This window comes from Neolamprologus brichardi, chromosome 18 (genome assembly GCF_056152115.1).
Source record: "Neolamprologus brichardi isolate AB-2024 chromosome 18, ASM5615211v1, whole genome shotgun sequence".
NCBI lineage: Eukaryota > Metazoa > Chordata > Actinopteri > Cichliformes > Cichlidae > Neolamprologus > Neolamprologus brichardi.
Window position 1 is genome coordinate 1,587,501 of NC_142121.1, and position 19,212 is coordinate 1,606,712.

General features: G+C 40.6%; 1 protein-coding gene and 1 pseudogene across 1 annotated transcript in view; both read right to left on the reverse strand.

The window, feature by feature from the left end:
• The window catches only part of LOC148097236 (uncharacterized), a 10,360-nt gene extending 6,482 nt beyond the window's left edge, over positions 1-3,878 (reverse strand). The window contains exon 1 of the mRNA XM_087832374.1: positions 3,779-3,878. Within this exon, the coding sequence (XP_087688500.1) occupies positions 3,779-3,878 (100 nt within the window). The remainder of the gene's footprint in view (positions 1-3,778) is intronic.
• A 6,594-nt stretch (positions 3,879-10,472) lies between these two features.
• LOC148097237 (cytolytic toxin-beta-like) lies at positions 10,473-15,659 on the reverse strand (annotated as a pseudogene).
• Between the last annotated feature and the right edge of the window lie 3,553 nt (positions 15,660-19,212).

The following is a 19,212-nucleotide window of genomic DNA, read 5'->3' on the forward strand; positions in this document are numbered from 1 at the left end:
TACATACACATATATGTGTATGTATGTATGTATGTAGGTATACATACATACACATACACATACATACACATATACAGTGGGGCAAAAAAGTATTTAGTCAGCCACCGATTGTGCAAGTTCCCCCACTTAAAATGATGACAGAGGTCAGTAATTTGCACCAGAGGTACACTTCAACTGTGAGAGACAGAATGTGAAAAAAAACCCATGAATTCACATGGTAGGATTTGTAAAGAATTTATTCGTAAATCAGGGTGGAAAATAAGTATTTGGTCACCTCAAACAAGGAAAATCCCTGGCTCTCACAGACTTGTAACGTCTTCTGTAAGAAGCGTTTCTGTCCCCCCACTCGTTACCTGTATGAATGGCACCTGTTTGACCTCATCATCTGTATAAAAGACACCTGTCCACAGCCTCAACCAGTCAGACTCCAAACTCCGCCATGGCCAAGACCAAAGAGCTTTCGAAGGACACCAGGAAAAGAATTGTAGACCTGCACCAGGCTGGGAAGAGTGAATCTACAATAGGCAAGCAGCTTGGTGTGAAAAAATCAACTGTGGGAGCAATCATCAGAAAATGGAAGACATACAAGACCACTGATAATCTCCCTCGAACTGGGGCTCCACGCAAGATCTCATCCCGTGGGGTCAAAATGATCATGAGAACGGTGAGCAAAGATCCCAGAACCACACGGGGGGACCTGGTGAATGACCTGCAGAGAGCTGGGACCAAAGTAACAAAGGTCACCATCAGTAACACACTACAACGGCAGGGAATCAAATCCCGCAGTGCCAGACGTGTTCCGCTGCTGAAGCCAGTGCATGTCCAGGCCCGTCTGAAGTTTGCCAGAGAGCACATGGATGATACAGCAGAGGATTGGGAGAATGTCATGTGGTCAGATGAAACCAAAGTAGAACTTTTTGGTATAAACTCAACTCGTCGTGTTTGGAGGAAGAAGAATACTGAGTTGCATCCCAAGAACACCATACCTACTGTGAAGCATGGGGGTGGAAACATCATGCTATGGGGCTGTTTTTCTGCCAAGGGGACAGGACGACTGATCCGTGTTAAGGACAGAATGAATGGGGCCAAGTATCGTGAGATTTTGAGCCAAAACCTCCTTCCATCAGTGAGAACTTTGAAGATGAAACGAGGCTGGGTCTTCCAACATGACAATGATCCAAAACACACCGCCCGGGCAACAAAGGAGTGGCTCCGTAAGAAGCATTTGAAAGTCCTGGAGTGGCCTAGCCAGTCTCCAGACCTCAACCCCATAGAAAATCTGTGGCGGGAGTTGAAAGTCCGTGTTGTTCGGCGACAGCCCCAAAACATCACTGCTCTTGAGAAGATCTGCATGGAGGAATGGGCCAAAATACCAGCTACTGTGTGTGCAAACCTGGTAAAGACCTATAGTAAACGTTTGACCTCTGTTATTGCCAACAAAGGTTATGTTACAAAGTATTGAGTTGTATTTTTGTTATTGACCAAATACTTATTTTCCACCCTGATTTACGAATAAATTCTTTACAAATCCTAACATGTGAATTCATGGATTTTTTTTTCACATTCTGTCTCTCACAGTTGAAGTGTACCTCTGGTGCAAATTACTGACCTCTGTCATCATTTTAAGTGGGGGAACTTGCACAATCGGTGGCTGACTAAATACTTTTTTGCCCCACTGTATGTGTATGTATACATATATGTGTATGTATGTATACATACATGTGTATGTGTATGTATGTATACATACATACACACACATACACATACATAAACATACATGTGTATGTATACATCCATCCATCCATCCATTCGCTTCCGCTTATCCTTTTCAGGGTCGCGGGGGGCGCTGGAGCCTATCCCAGCTGTCATAGGGCGAGAGGCGGGGTACACCCTGGACAGGTCGCCAGTCTGTCGCAGGGCCAACACACAGGGACAGACAACCACTTGCACTCACATTCACACCTAATGGCAATTTGGATTTTCCAATTAACCTATCCCCACAAGCTGCATGTCTTTGGACGGTGGGAGGAAGCCGGAGTACCCGGAAAGAACCCACGCAAACACGGGGAGAACATGCAAACTCCACACAGAAAGACCCCGGCCTGATGTTGGAACTGATGTTGCTGTGCGGCAACAGTGCTAACCACCGTGCCACCGTGCTGCCCCAGCACATATATGTGTATGTATGTATACATACACATATATGTGTATGTATGTATGTCACGATCCTGGGTCATAAGACCCAGTGTTTTGAGTTTAGTTTATTTGGATGTTTATATGAAGCGCCTTGAGGCGACTTTTGTTGTGATTTGGCGCTATATAAATAAAATTGAATTGAATTGAATTGAATTATATGATTAAGCTCATGAGTTTTTCTAGTTCTTTGTTATTAGATTCCCCTTGTGTCTTCCAACCCCTGTTAAGTCTCCCCTGCTCTTCATGTGTTTCATCTCTGTGTCTTACGTTGTCAAGTTCTGGTTGTCATGTCTGCGTCTCATCATGTTTCCTATTTTATTTTGAAGAGATCTTGTGTTTTTATATTATGGATTATGTTTTGAGTCCTTCGTTGTACTGTTTCTTGTTTCCCTAGATTTCAGTTATGGTTATCATAGGTTTAGTTCTTTGGCTTTGTAATATGGCTTCCCTGTGTTCAATGTTGTGTCTACTGTGACCATTTTGTACCATGTTTCTGGTCCCTATGTTCTGTCCTCTCAGTTGCTGTTAAGTTTGCATGTTTAGAGTTCAGTCAGTGTGTTTCCTGTTTTACTTTGAAGGTCCATGTCTCATGTGAGTGTTTCTAGTTTTGCTTCCCTTGTCTCGTCCAGCCTGATTACTCCCTGCTGTGCTCTCCTTCTGTGTCTCATTCCCTCGTTATCCCTCTGTGTATTTAAGCCCTGTGTTGCTCTTTGTCAGTGTCGTAGTCTCCCTCATGGCTGTGTTTCCCTGTGTGTTAGTTATCCATGTCCCAGTTTAGTTTAGTTATATTTTTCGTGCCCTTCTGCAATAAAGCAGCTTTTTGAGTTTAATTCCTGTGTGGTGAGTTTTGCGTTTGGGTCCTTCTCCTGCCTGGACACAGCCGAAACATGACTGTGTGTGTGCACATACACATGTCCAACTTTACTGATTTAAAATCATGTTTACAGCCTGCTATAAAAAAAAGTTTGGTCCCTGTGGATAGAGTCTCCCTTCAAAACAACTGCAGGGTAATTATTCTGTATCATGTATCTGATACTGGAGTTAGGGGCGTGGCTACTTTTACTGGCAGAAAGGCTGGAGTGATGGGAACCTGTTTGGGCTCATGTCTGCTGCTTCAGCTTATGGTCTTTATGGTCTACAGTGACCTCTTGTGGACATTGTTAAATACTGCTGTGTTGAGTAAATGATGTGTTGTGATTGTTTCTTAGTTATCTTTGACTCTACTAATTAAAGAATTGCCTGTTTCTGTTTCCAGAAAACCATGCTCATAGTCACACATACCGTATCTTCTACAACTGTAAGTTCACGTATGGCTGCACTGCATTTGGATTAAGCCTGGCAAGCTCTGATGTAACCAATTCTTCTGTGGAACTTAAATAAAGACAATTAACTGAACTCCTGGACTGCTGCCGTCATCAGCAGAAGACTTAGGCCAGACTTGTATACCCAGCAGTTCCAGTATATATATGTATATATGTATATGTGTAGATAGATAGATAGATAGATAGATATTCTACAATCGACTGGCTTTAAAAAATGAAAGTTTGTGATGCATCAAGAATTTTTACATGTAAATTCTTACCAGGGACGAGCGCGTCACTGCGACAGTCGTACAGCATCCCGACGCTGAAAGGCCGACCGAGCGCTGCCACCTCCATCGCACCGCCTGATGTACCGTCCATCCTTCAGTCTAACCTGGAAAACATAGTAAAAGTTTGAGGATGTTTTTCTGGTTCTTCTGCTGTCCAGCTGTTTGTTTTTATACCATTACTATAACTGACAACATCTGGAATAGTTCCACCTGGCACCTCCTGGGTGAGACAGCGACAGTGTAGTAGGTTGTAAAATGTTGCACGTTCAGTTTTATGGAAACAAACTGTTTCTGTTTATAACTGTCAATAACACCTCTTATACATTTACATACTAAGATAAAACCTTATTACATCAGTAGATGGTGATCCTGCACAGCTGTGGATCCACTGGAAAGCAAACAGCTGCAGGTTCAGGCATTAAAACTCTTTGTTGATTAATTAAACTAAATTAATTGTATAATTAATTATAAATAAATAAATTTATATACAAAACCAAAAACAGTAGGACCTTCCACATGTTAGAGAACAACACTAACCACTATGGACACACAGGAATCTGTGAGAAAAAAACATCAAAGTTATTCATGTTGCTGTGTTTGTATTTAAGGACTGTTGATTAAATGTTATGTGTGTTATAAAATATTGTTGAATTAATTCTTAAACATATTTTAGTTCTTACTGAGTTTTAACTGCTTTAGAAAATTAATTCTTATAAGATTTCCACCTTTTAGCTTTCGGATTCTCTCAGCCTTTGACGTAATTATTAAAAATTATTTCAAAGTAACACTGTCAGGTTACAGGTGGTGCCCATGTGTACTGTTGTTTGTAACCTAAGGAGCTTGGAAAGAAAAGCGTCTGGACTTCTTTAAGTTGCTTGAAGACGTTTCACCTCTAATCCAATCCAATTTTATTTATAAAGCACTTTAAAATACCAGGCACAGGAACAAAGTGCTGTGCAGAAAATAAGTTAAAACAATAGAATAACAGAAAACAGCAAAATAAATAAATAAAACACATAAAACATAAAATTAAAACAGCCCTATATTAAAACAAAAACAAGATAAAACAGCATCGAATCACCTAAAAACAACTAAAATAAAAAATAAAAATAAAAAACCAACATCTCACGTGGTGTCAAAGGTCAGGGTAAAGAGGTGGGTTTTCAAGAGTGACTTAAAAACAGATAAAGAACTGGCCTGTCTGATCTCTAAAGGAAGCTCGTTCCACAGTTTTGGAGCTGCTACAGCAAAAGCACGATTACGAAGTTTACGCCCAGTCCTGGGTACATGCAGGAGCAGCTGATCAGCTGACCTGAGAGAGCGGGTGGGTGTATGAGGCTGTAGCAGCTCAGAGAGATAAGATGGGGCGAGGCCATGGAGAGCTTTAAAAGTAAATAAAAGAATTTTAAAATGAATCTTAAAAGAAATGGGCAGCCAGTGACGTGAAGCTAAAACAGGGGAAATGTGCTCAAACTTTTGAGTGCCAGTTAAAAGACGAGCTGCTCTAACCTGAGAAGCTTCTTCAGTTCTAAGGTCAAATGGTGGGGAGTCCCAGATTTAAACCCAGTGGGAGTTTCCCCCCAAAGAGGGACAAAGGACCCCCTGATGATCCTCTACCTAATCACATGAGCCAAGGTGTGAAACTGGGTGTGGGTCCCAATCAGACAGGGTTTCGGGTGAGCTCACTGTGAAACCTGGCTCCACCTTATCATGTGATTTCCTGAGGTCAGATGGCCCAGGATGTGAGTGGGCGTTAAGGCGTCTGGGAAGGATCTCAAAACTGGATTATAGATGGCAGAGAGTTGGTGTCGTAAACCACCGCCTCTGTTCAAAGATGGTCGCTCACAGTGGACATAGACGCTTCTTTCACTCCTCTTTCAAACCATCTGTCCTCTCTGTCCAAAATGTGAACATTGGCATCCTCGAAAGAGTGACCTTTGACCTTTAGATGCAGATGGACTGCTGAGTCTTGTCCTGTGGAGGTGGCTCTTCTGTGTTGTGCCATGCGCTTGTGAAGTGGCTGTTTGGTCTCTCCAATGTAGAGGTCTGGGCATTCCTCGCTGCACTGTACAGCATCGGTCCCCAACCTTTTTTGCGTCACGGACCGGTTTAATGTCAGACAATATTTTCACGGACCGGCAGGTGTCACGGATAAATACAACAAAATAAAATGATATGACCAAGACAAAAACTGTGGTATTTTGTAAATATAATATTACACGCGAATTCACTGTGTAATTGTGTAACTTTATTAGCAGCATCCTCCTGATAAAGGTATCGCACATAAACAAGTAGTATTGCCTTATTGTCCACATCTGTAGACTCATCAACCTGCAAAGCGTACCATGGTGATGTATTAATTTTCTCCACCAACTCTGTCTCAATGTGCTATTTCATCAATGCGACGAGTAACAGTGCTAGCCGACAGAGGCACCTGTGCTATCCTTTCAGCCGCCACCTCCCCAAAAAGTTCACAGCAAATGTCTTTAGTGGCAGGAAGGATCAATTCTTCACCAATAGTGAATGACTTTTTAGCCTTAGCAATACGGTTAGCCACCAAGTATGATGCTCTCAGTGCACCTGTATTTGTTGTTGTGGAGGCCCTCAGTAATTGCTTCTGTCCCTGTTGTTCCTGCTTTTTTCTTTCAAAATACTCCAAAGGCTTGTTTTTTTAATGTTGGGTGCTTGGTCTCCAAGTGACGAAGCAGTTTTGAAGGCTTCATTGCCTCATTGGAGAGCCGGTCGCCGCATATTATGCAGAGCGGGCTTGGTGCGTGGGAATCGCCTGTCGCGATAAATCCATATTTCAAGTAGGTATTTTGGTATTGTCTGTTAAATGCAGCTTTCTTTTTCTTAGTGGTTGTCATACACTCTTCTTCTGTCTCCTCACTGGGCCTTTTTCCCTTTGCAAAGAAACCCTCCAAAGACATCTGTTTTTTACTCATTTTGCTAGCTTGTAGGTTTAATATTAGCTACTAATGTATCTTGACGCATGTCAAGATACATTAGTAATAATAGTAATCTTATTAGTATTAATAGTAATCTTTCTGTGAGGAGCTCGGGACATTTCTGCTCCAAATTCACAGAGTAGCTGATCACTCTGCATTCCTTCACATCTGTTATGATCCAGTCCCATTTGATGAGGTTGCACAATGTTCCAGATCATTTCCCAAGAACCTTATTTGAAGAACTTAATTTGACTGTCTCAGCAACAGAGGATAACTGGAGATGTGTACATTAATATAAATAAAGCTAAAGAAAAATGAATAGGTAGCCCACAGAAAACATGTCCTCCACCAGTAATTATCACATTATTACGTTCTTGTTTCTGCCTTGTTGCCGAACTATTACCACCTTACTACCGGGCTTCATTTCCATATTATTACCTGCAGTTTTTGGGCCCTTATTATACAATTACATAAATCTCAGTGTTATATTACTCAACTATAACTATGTTTGCTACCATGATTTTTTTTAAATATAGTTGTGAGTGGTAATAACATAAATTGAAGAACACAGAGTGAGATGCACATTTTGTAGTCCATCTTCTGTCACTGTAGTTTCTTCTTGTTTTTAAGTCCTTAAAAATCCTCCTTAATACCTTTCCTTGACCTTTTAATGTTTCCCACTGTGATGAAGAAAAAATGTTAAGGAGAAGGAGGTAAGAGGTCATTTTTGGACTATTCAAAGCACGCTCTGACCACTCAACTATCATCTTTCCTGAGGAAATCTGACTGTTGGACCACACCCTGTAACATACTCTCTCTCTCCTCCCCAGCAGGCCGAAAGTGTTTCCCTCCCTGAATGAAGACAGACAGTCTGACTGAAATGCCTCTTTAACTGATCTACCTGGATCATTTAGCATTCATTATGATGACACACAGTGTACTCACAGCAGAGGTCGTCGATCCTCTGAAGTTGTTCTGTCGTCTGCCTCTTGGTCTCTGAGAGGAAACAACTCCAACCGCAAATGGTCTGATATCTGCGGCTTTAAACTCTGCTGCCCCCTTGTGGCACCAACACACTGCAGCTGCTGCTACTGATCATGACAGACAACATTCAAGTAATATTAACAAGCACATTAATTAAACATTACTGAACAGATTGGTGCACAAAGAGAAAAAAACATATTGAAATTCAACTTTCATCTTCAGGAAATGTTTTTTTAACACTCACAGTTTCACATCTATAAATCTGACCATAAATCTGTCAGAGGATGTCAGATAAGACCGTAGACCTGAAGAAGCCAGGAACGTTCTTCTAGACATCAGCAGGAAGCTCGGTGAGAAGGTGACAACTGTTGTGTGATTCTTTAGAAATGGAAGAAATATCAAATGACCATCAGTCGCTCTCGGTCTGGAGCTCCATGCTTGCCTCATGGGATGATGGTGATCATCAGAAAGGTGGTTGTGATGGACAAACCCATGGCCACACTCTGAAGTCGTTGCCAGACAAAATGTGGTGGCCAGGGTTTGAAAGCATTAAATGCAACAGGGATAATTGGACTGCACCACCACTTCCTGCTGAAGGGGGGGAATGTGTGTTTTCTTTAATGTAAAAACAAAGTAGTTGCCCTTAATTAAATATTTGAGTTTAGGGTTTAATGTTTTTGATTTTCTTCTTTGGTGTTTAGTTTATTATCAAACCAGACTGTACTGCATTGTTTTTTGTTTACAGTTATGTTTTGTTTAGTTACCCCTCATGTGTCATAGTGGTCTGATCAGCCATTAGATAAACCCTTGTGTGTCATTTCATGTTTAGGTCAGTTATGTTTGTTTGGGCAGTCAGTTGGTTTGTTAAGTTGCGGTTTTACATGAGTTGAGTTTTGTTTCTTTTACCTATTTTATGAGCTCAACATTTATTACTTTTGTAAATATAATTTTTGGTTTAACCCTCTCAGGCTCAAATTAAGATTTTGTTGCTAATGCACAAAAGAATACCTGCAGTGGTACTTCTGAGTAAAAAAACCTCATAAAATATGTATGTGGGGTAATCAGGTTGTTAGTTTTTACTTGTTGCAAATCTGCAACGCCTGCCTTGAGAGGGTTAAATGGCAACCCTATTTTTCAAATAATTTCTGTGACTCCTCCTGTTTTCAACTCGGTCCACCACACAAGTCCAAGCCAGCTAAGATCAGCAAGAACCCTGTTATCATGGTTCCGAAAAGGTAGATACTCCTCCTGTCCTAAATCGACCGTCCCGCCAGGCACATGACCCTCCAGTTCCTCCACCTGTCCATCATGTATGTGGCAGGGAATGTCCCTCCAGGATAGTCGGGCTCCCCCGTCCTCAGGCTTCTCGTTGAGAAGAGGGTGTCAATTGGATTCAGGACCAGTTGATCAAATTATAATTATCAAAGCTGAAAATTTAAATAGTTAAAAGTTGAAATGTGAATAGTTGGTTTTTGTATTATATTATTTATTTATTGCATTTTATGTGGAGTGAATAAATAAAAGTATATTTACGGTGGCCCCTACAGTCAAAACACGTAAAAAACACAACAGAAGTGCTCCAGGATGCTAGGGGGCAGTGTTGAGCTTTTGTTACCTCGTGGCTACACAAGCCAGCAAGTACCAACGACCGGATTTGGTGTGTGGTAGTAACAGGTAAATGAACTTTTTTTAAAAATTATTATTATTTGAATATATATGAGTGCTTGTGTATACACAAACAATACACACATGCTTTCAATTGTGTAATTTAAGTGATCTAAGTAGCTGTTTTGGAAGTTCAGTTAACGCTAGAAATGTGTTTTGGAGTTTGTACGTGCTTTGTCTCAGGGGCCACCGCATATATTTATATATAAACATATATAAATAAAACCACTTTTTTTTTTACATTAGTAATTCCTTTTGTGCATAATTTTATATTATTGTTAATAATAAATTAATTAAAGCAACAAAACAACCTGAAGAGCCGGTTCGGAGCCGAAAGAGCCGGAAATCTCATCACTAGAATACAGAGCTCAGAACTGCCAGATTCAATGATTCTAATAAAATAATGTGTAATGTAGTAAATACACAGAGACTAAAGGAGCACAGCTTTACTGGAAACATTCGAGCTGGTTTCAGACGGCTGAAGTTCTTCATGCTGCCTCACTGTCAGACATTACTGAGGACTGTGCTGGAAGGGAGCGCCCTCTGCTGGGCTGCTGGCCAAACTACAAGCACTGTGTTAAGTTACTGAGTGTAAATTTAAAAACGAGTGGACAGGAAGTAAATGAAAATGAAGCTGTGATTGTGTAAATGACACCTGTGAGTTAGTAAAACTACGTTTGATAGCTGATAAACATTTACTGTGTTTTATGAAGCAACAGAAAAATCCAGCAAAATTACAGGAAAGTAAACAAAAAGTAAAATTATACTTTTTAAATAAAAGCATAAAAATCAACACATTAAAAACTCCATAAACATCAACATCAGCAGTCACTGAGAAAATAAACTTAATATTAGATCAAAGTTAAAGAATATAAAATATGCTGAAAAAAAAAGTAAAAGGTTGAACATTGTAAAGTCCACTCCAATAATCACACTTCTATGTTAAAGATAAATCAATTTTAAAATGAGATCTTATCAGGCAGCAAACAGTAAATCTGAGATTTTTTACATGTGTTATTTGTCTTCATCGACTGAGTTCAAACTGGTCTCGACCTTTTCTTTGTTCTTCTTTGTGATCACATGAATGTTCAGTGAAGGAGTTTCTTGCCTTCCTCTATTTTAGCCATGAGCTCTGCTTTTTCCTTCATGGACATCAGAGACTCAACTCGTCTCTTCCAGCCTGGTTTGACTTCAGATTTCTCTCCTTCAATAAGCATGTCGATGTACTCTGGAATATACAGAGGGTTTGTCTTCAGTGATGTCTCTTTGAGTCTGTTCAGACACTTAGAAGATTTCTCCATCAGTTTCATCACTTCAACCTGTAACGTTTCATATTCAGCCGCCAGTTTTTCAGCAATCATCTTCTCCACTCCCAGGTATCGCCTCCTCTCTGCTCCATATATGTTAAGTTTATCACTCGTCTCTTTTATCTCCTCAAGCTTGGCTAACCCAAGTTTCACCTGCTCCTGCAGATTCTCAACTGAAATCTCGAGCTGCTTTCTTTCTCTGAGGACTTCCTTTGTCAGTGTCAAGCTTTTAGTTTCTATTGTATTCAGAGTGGCAAAAAACCTTTTCATGCTTTTTGTCCCCATCTCCCAAAACATCTGATCAAAACCTCCTTCTTCATCGTCATCACTCATGCTTTCTGCTACAGCTGATTTGTTGTTTGCAAACAGCGCTGAGTTATTGAACTTGAAGTGAACCGGCAGCCCGTCTTTTGTTTTAGGACATGGGACTCCTGCAGCATTGATCGCCTCTAGAACTGGAGGTCGCTGACTGTCTGCAAATGTCACCACAATGCTGATGTTTTCTGCCACATCTTTGCCAAAGATTGAGAGCACTGAATCAAACACACATTTCTGTGTTGGTGTGAGTCGAGCTAAAGCAGCCTGAGCTACAAAACACACAGCATCAATGTCAGTGACTCTGTGCTGAGCAGAGAAGAGATTACGTAGCTGCTCTGTGATCGCTCTGTCTCTTTCTATGCCTCTTGTATCTCCAAAGCCTGGAGTGTCAATAATGGTCAGAGAGAACGGGATTTTAAATCCATCCTGGTGGTTGATTTTGTAAACAGTGACTTCAGAGGTCTGACTGTGAGCTCGTGATGTTGACTGATCCTCATTAATGAATTTAAACCTGAAACTGTCCTCCCACTCAACACCAACAATGTAGTTGATCATCCCATCGATCAGAGTGGATTTTCCTGATCCTGTCGCTCCAAAAAGTATTATTGTACGATTCTGCCCCTCAGTTTCTTCTCCAAAGTTAAACTTCTTGCATCCATATATGTTCATGTGTTCTTCTGTCAGAGGCAGTTTGTAAACTGAGGGGGAATCAGATTTGATCTTTTTACTTTTATCTCTCAGTTTGTCTGCCAAACATGTTTCTTTGTTTCTGCCACTTGAAGTTGTTTTAATAGAAACTTTATTATCCGGTCCGACACCTGCTGAGGTCACTGCTCTGCATCTGAACACATACTCTGTGTTTGGCTTCAGATCTCTCACTGTGACTTCTTCAGCCTTTGCTTCTGTCTTCTGCTGCCATCCATCCTCTCCACTGACACAGTACTCAACAGAGTAGGAGGTGATGTTCTCTGCTCCAAACCTGGGTGGAGAAATCTTCAGTGTCACACTGTTGTGGTTTCTGTCAGCTGCTGTCACAGTTTCAGGCTTTGAAGGAGGCTCAAAGTTCTCACTGACAGCAAATCAACCTTCATAAAGGTGGATGCTGGAACCTTCCTGTGTCTCATTAGTTAACCCCACTGTCAGGAACTTAATGTTCTTGTTTTCTTTGTTGGCCTCTGCAAAATCACTGAAGAGTTTTGCTTTCTTCCTCATTTCACCTGTTACTTCTTTTGAGGCGTACCATTGTTCCTTCTCTACATCATGAGTGTGAGGATCTTGAATGTCTGAGTTGGTTTTTCCTCTTAAGTATTGTGATAAAGCTGAGAGGTACGGTTCATCCTTTCCCAGAGAGGTGAAAACAAAACACACAACATGCTCTGCACTGAGACTTTCCTTGTACAGATCATTTTGAGATGAGATGATTTTGGTGTTTTTCATCATCCTGGTAAAAGACATTAAAGTGTAGATTTCTCTGTCTTTACAGTCCATCCAGTCATTCAGGTTTTTGCTGCTGAAAGGTGAAGAATGTCTCTTCTTCAGGATCTCTGCAAGCTCAGCTTCCTCTTCTCCTCCTCCTCGGATTGATGGAAGTTTCTTTCCCAAAGTTTGTTGGAATTCCAGTTTGAACTCAGAGCACATTTCTTTAAAACTTGTAATTTTTTTACCAATCTGTGGGAACTGCTGTGCAGTGCTGGTTCTCAGTACATCATTGTACCTCATTTCCAGCTCACTGAAGTCCTCCAGGAGTCTCTGTGCTTCTTGAACTAATCCTATACTGATCTGACGGACGAGTTTAGCAGCAGAAGAATCTAAAGCTGTCAGTGGCAGCAGCCAGACCATCACTGGTACAGCATTTTTTTCCTTGAGCTCCTAGTAATCCTGGCAGGCTCTGGTAGACTTCTACTGCACCTTGAAAGGTTGTTGGTGGTTTTGGAAGACAGAAGTCTCCATAAAACCTGCAGGAGAATTTATCAACACTTTCTTTGTCCTTCTCTTCCATCTTCAGGGAACCTTCACCCTCTACAGAAAGTAAGGGAATCTTCTTGATGGTCACCTTCAAGTTGCCCTGAACATCTTGATAATCTTCGTGTTCAGAAACTTCTCGGTCAAACACAAAGAAAGCTTGTGCTCCATAAAGAATAGCTGTGACTACATGTGTTGCTAAGCCTTGATCAAAAACATATGGATGCTTCACGTTTCCTCTTCCAAGATGATTCATGGACAGCTCCTGGATCTTTGTGGTTGCCTTGTACTTCAGTGTTACTCTGGCCTGATTTCTGGAAGATTTACTATCATTCAGATATTTGGCAGATCCATCAACCTGAACCAGCCCACCTAAGAAACTTGCCTTCAGTGAAGCTTCAACATTTAGAGCTGAAGATTTGCCAGAAATTGATTCAGATGCAACAATTTCAAACTCATTAGAGGGCTTTGATCTTTCTGCTATATCTTTCATCAGCTCATCACGATCCCACAGAGTCATTCCTGCAAAAGAAGAAGCAAAAACATTAATACCAGGACTCCATCAATTAAATCACACTGTAAAATAATTTATTTATTATTTATTAATTTCTTTTTTAAAAAATTACTTTGTTTTTTTGTCTTTTTTGTGATGATCACAAAAATAGTAAATGAAACTTTGGAGACTGGAGAAACTCTGGAGTTCAGGCTCTGCATCTCAGTCAACACTCAACTCATAATACACATTTTAGGCAATGATAGTAATAATATCAAAAGACTTGATTTGGTTTTTGTAATGGGACGCCAATGTTTAACTTGGAACCTTGGGGCGATACCCTATCTTTGGTACCCAATCTCGGGTGGGGCTAATGATATCTCCCTCTTGACCTGGCGTCTACATACGTGTACACACACACACACACACACACACACACACACACACACACACACACACACACATCTATCTGTCTGTCTGTCTGTCTGTCTGTATATGTATATATGTATATATATATTAGGGGTGCAACGATACACAAAATTCACGGTTCGATATTTTTTTCGATACAAAAAAAATGTTCATGCCTTTTTAATTTGTCATTTATTAAATTTTCACGGCACATTCTGCACCACATCTGTGCATTCATCATGAAGCCAGCTCACCTCCTAGGCTGCACTGTCGAGGGCAGATCCACTGAGCGCTCAACACAGACAGCATCGTCAGAAGGAAAGTTGATAAAATAAATTAAACATTTTGTATTGTTCGATACACATGCGTACCGAACCGAAAGCACTGTATCGAACGGTTCAATATCGATATGAGTATCGTTGCATCCCTAATATATATGTATATGTGTTTATATATAGAGTAGTCGAACGCAGATTCACTGAGCGCAGGGCAAGCTAGCGAGACAGAAGTTAAGCTCTCCTTGCAACATGGCAAATTGAACCTCCCCCACCCTCATTCAGATCTGGTGTTTGGAACTATTTTGGTTTTCATGTGACGTATGACCCTGAAGGTAAGCGCGTCATGGACAAAAGTAAAACAGTATGTCGGATGTGCCACGCAATGCTCAATTAGGACTATAAATACCTTGGAGTACACATTGACAATAAACTGGACTGGGCTAAAAACACCACAGCACTTTACAGGAAGGGCCAGAGTCGTCTCTATTTTTTGAGGCGACTGAGGTCCTTCAACATCTGCCAGAAAATGCTCAGGATTTTCTATAAGTCTGTTGTGGCCAGTGCGATCCTCTATGCTGTTGCATGCTGGGGGAGCAGGCTGAGGGTAGCAGATGCCAATAGACTCAATAAACTAATCCGTAAGGCCAGTAATGTTGTGGGGATGGAGCTGGACTCCCTCAAGGTGGTGTCGGAGAGGCGGTTGTTGTCCAAGATAAAGACAATGTTGGATAACACCTCCCACCCACTCCATGACATGCTGGTCAGTCACAGGAGCACGTTCAGTGAGAGTCTGAGATTACCGAAAAGCACCACTGAACGACACAGGAAATCTTTCCTGCCTGTGGCTCCCTGTACAACGCATCCACTTAACACACTGGTTACTGCTACAACTACGCATGTTTCTTTTCCAGCTATTTATTAATGAGTGCCTTTGTGTGTGTGTGTATATATATATATATATATATACACACACACACACACACATATGTACACACACACACGTCCAACTTTCTTGTGTTAAAATCATGTTTAATGCCTACTATAAAAACTGTTTTGGTCACTGTGGACAGAGTCTCCCTTCAGATCAATTGCACAGTGAATTATTTGATATCATGTATGTGATACATGATGGACAGCTGGAGTAATGGCTGTCATAGGGTAAGAGGTGGGGTTCACCCTGGAAAGGTCGCCAGTCTGTCGCAGGGCTAACACAGAGAGACATACAACTATTCACACCCATTGGCAATTTAGAATAATCAGTTCACCTAACCTCATGGATTCAAATTTAGGACCTTCTTGCTGTAAGCTAACAGTGCTAACCACTGTGCTACCTAAATCGATTACAAAAGCAAAAGAATTTAAAATAGCTTCAAATACTGAAACTTCAGATGTGACAGGTTAAATCTTACCAGGGACAAGTTTATCGCTTCGGCAGTCATACAGCATCCCCAGGCCAAAAGGCCGGCCAAGTGCTGCCATCTTCATTGTATCACCAGATTTAGAGTCCATGGTTCAGTATGAACTGGAAGTAATCAGAAACAGTTTGTCAGTTTTCTGTTCTCACTTTACTGTTGTCATGTGACACTTTGTGGCAGGCAGGATGTAGGACCCAAATGCAGGACTCAGGACACGGAGGGATGAACGAAAGGAGGCAGCTTTTATTGCACTGCATAAACTTGAACACTAAATACAAGGAACAAAACACAACTAGAAGCTAGAAAACTAAGAACTCAGGAAACTAGAAAAATAGAAACACAGAAGCTAGAAACTAGGAACTGACAAGAAGCAACAATGTGAACCAAGAGCACGGCAGAAACACACAGCACTGAGAGGGTACGACGTGACAACGGACATAGGGAAACACTGGGCTTAATTACACCAGGGAGTAACGAGGGAATGGGAAACACAGCTGGGACTAATGTGACATAATGAGATGAAAAGGAAGCAAAACTGAAAACATTAAGAAAGGACGTGAGACTGTCAAAATAAAACAGGAAACAGGAGACAGGCACAGAGATGTGGACTTGACAAGGAGACGCTAGACAAGAAACTAGATGAGGGATGTGTAACACAGGGGAGGCATAGAGGCAAAAGCAGAGAACTAGAAAGCAGAGAACTAGACATCAGAAGATATAATGAGAAACTAACTGAATCAAAGAATATTAATAATCAACAGCACTGAGTCACCAGACTCAGGACCATAACATCTGTTGCTGTTTATGTTTTTCGTTGTTTGTCCTTGCGGACGACCAAACTAGAAACCACATCACTTTTGACCATTTAGGGTTTTCTTAGTTTACTAATTTCCCGTTAAAAACAAAAACAAAAAAACAGTGTAGTTTATTTTGGTAGGGAAAAATGTGTATTTCCTGACTCATTGAAAATGGCAGTTACCAGTTGAAATTGGTTGCAAATACATTTAAACAATTTCACTACCAAAACAGCTGATGTCTTATATGAAAACTAAGAGCAACTGTGGTAATCTGCTGGTGACCAAAGCAATTGCAGGGATGTTTTTTGTGCAGTACTCTTGTTGCAACAACCTGCAGCAAACACTCTTTTACTGGTTGGGGAATAAACATTGTTTCTCTAGTGACCAGTGGTTGCTATGAGATTTCACAGTTGTTATTACAAGTTTACTCCATATAGTTACTTACTATTAAAATGAATTTATGTCCTCAGTCGTGCTGAAACAGCTTCATAAAATTGCCACTTGAGAGTAAGAACAAAGGTTGTGAGGTTAAACATCTGTGAAAATCGTTGCTAAGTGATATTCATTAGGCTTGGTTTTATATTTAGTCCACACTATGGGACAGATTTGCTAATTGTCTGCAGCAACAAATGTTGTTGTTGTTGTTGTTTTTTAAAAGCTACTGTTGGTATTTAATAAAGAGGCTCATTGTCACTGACAGGTGTGGACACGGGTATTTTATCAGCTTTATGATATTTGTATTTGTTGGACTTTCCATTTCCAGTATTTAGATGAATCAAACATTTTTAGTATGGTCTTTAGTATGCTCACAGTTTAATGCAAATTATGCTTAATCCTTATTTTGTATGATCTGTGTGAGCCCTGCGACAGACTGGCGACCTGTCCAGGTTCTAGCCCATCTCTCGCTTTATGGCAGCTGGGGTCGACTCCAGCCCCCCAGCAACCCTGAATTGGATAAGCGAAAGAAAATAGAAGGATGGATGGTACCTGTGTGAGTATGTGAAAGTTAAGTAGAAGCACTGAATGAATGTGTGTGTGAATTAGAAAGAAACTGCTTGGACTGCTCACACTGAGGAGAAACAGTACTGAAAGTATTCTATTTACTGGGAGAAGTTTATTTTTGTTTATTTTTGCTCTGTAGTATCAGTCAGTGTCTGTTACGAAACAAATAGAAATTTGTGTGAAAATGCAGCCATTAAAGAGACAGACATGTCTCTTTAAGAAGGTTTGAATATGATCCAGAGCTATCCTGTCTGTTTGGTTTTTTTACCAGCTGATCTGTGAATTTGGTCTTTACTGAAACTGTCGATTGTTTAGGTTCCCAGAAGGACTTTTCACTCCCATCTGTGCATTGTTGTCATTGTGACCTCAGAATAATTTGACCTGCCTTTTTATCTTCTTGTGATTTGGATTGATTCCTTTAATTTACTATGTTTTGATGATGATGCTGTTGGGGATAAGGGATGTTTCTGATGGGAACGGTTCCCCTGCTTTCTGTATTGATACAAACTGTATAAAAATACCATCTACTGAGTATAAAGAGAACTGCCCACAAGCCTGACTAAGATAAAACTTGGTCAGTCTGAACTATTAATCAGCTTATAGATTTTAGAAAATATCAGCAAAATATCAACAAACAAACACAACATGTTTGTTTTAGGGTGTCAAATAACTCATTGCTTGGTCAAATGTGAGTCCGATGTTCTCACTGCTGCTAGTTCAATCAGTCCAAAACAAAGTTTCTACAAACTACGATATGAATAACAGATAACTAGAGTTCTGAAGCAACAGTCCAAAACTCAAAACCCTGGACCAAAGACCCAGGACCGTGACAATTGTAATAAAAAGAAAATGATGAATCTAAAACTCTGAAACATGACATTTAGATTCAGTGTGACTTTTAGATTGTTTTGCACTTTCTTAATTGTTAAGTAATAGGAAACAGTCCCTGCTGTAACTGCACCTGTTACTTTAAGTTATTTAAATTTTCTCCACCACAGTAATCAAGACAAAAACATAAAGTGAAGCAGCGTCGGTGTACTTACAGTAGACAGATGTGTGATCCTCTGAGGTCTCTGCTCTTCGTTCTCTTTTATATTCACTGTGAGGACAAAAAACCTTCACTGCAAGAAGAGAAAGCAGAAGAGCTTCAGGCTCGTTTCTCAGATTCGTGTGTGACCTGTGAAAATACGTGTTCAGTGAGCAGGCAGGAAACCCACAGTACGAGCCTGCAGTCATGCTCACAGCTCTCTGAGGCTCTGCTTACATGACAGCAGGTGACTAAAAACTCTTCTCCTCTATGAGCTAAAAAAGAAGATAAGTCATTTAAGTGACTTTGAACAGGAAACTGTATCATCCAAAGATTCATATTTAAGGCTCAATGCAAAGAAGAAGCCACATGTGAGCATGATCTAGAAACACGCCTGTCTTCTCTGGGATAAAGTGGAGAGGGACCATTTGGCTTGTTATCAGCAATCAACTCAAACACCTGAATCTCTGATAGTATGGAGTGCATCAGAGGCTGTGGAATCTGGAAATCAATCAATACTGAAACTTATTTACAGGTTTTAGAGCAACATATGCACCAACTCAGACATCTCAGATCTTTTTCAGGGGTGATGCTAAACTGTAGCTATGACTACAGCATGGCTTTTGGTAAAAGACTGTGGATGCTAAACTATCCAGACGTTTCATCAACTGAAAACATCTGGAGCAACATGAAACAAAAATACATGAACGAACACCCAGGACTGCTGAGAAACTGATATCAGATTGGGACAAAGTCCAGCAGCTGCTGTGAATCTAAATCGGGTTTAGGAGATTTGGAAATCATTTCACTCTTGCTATTTA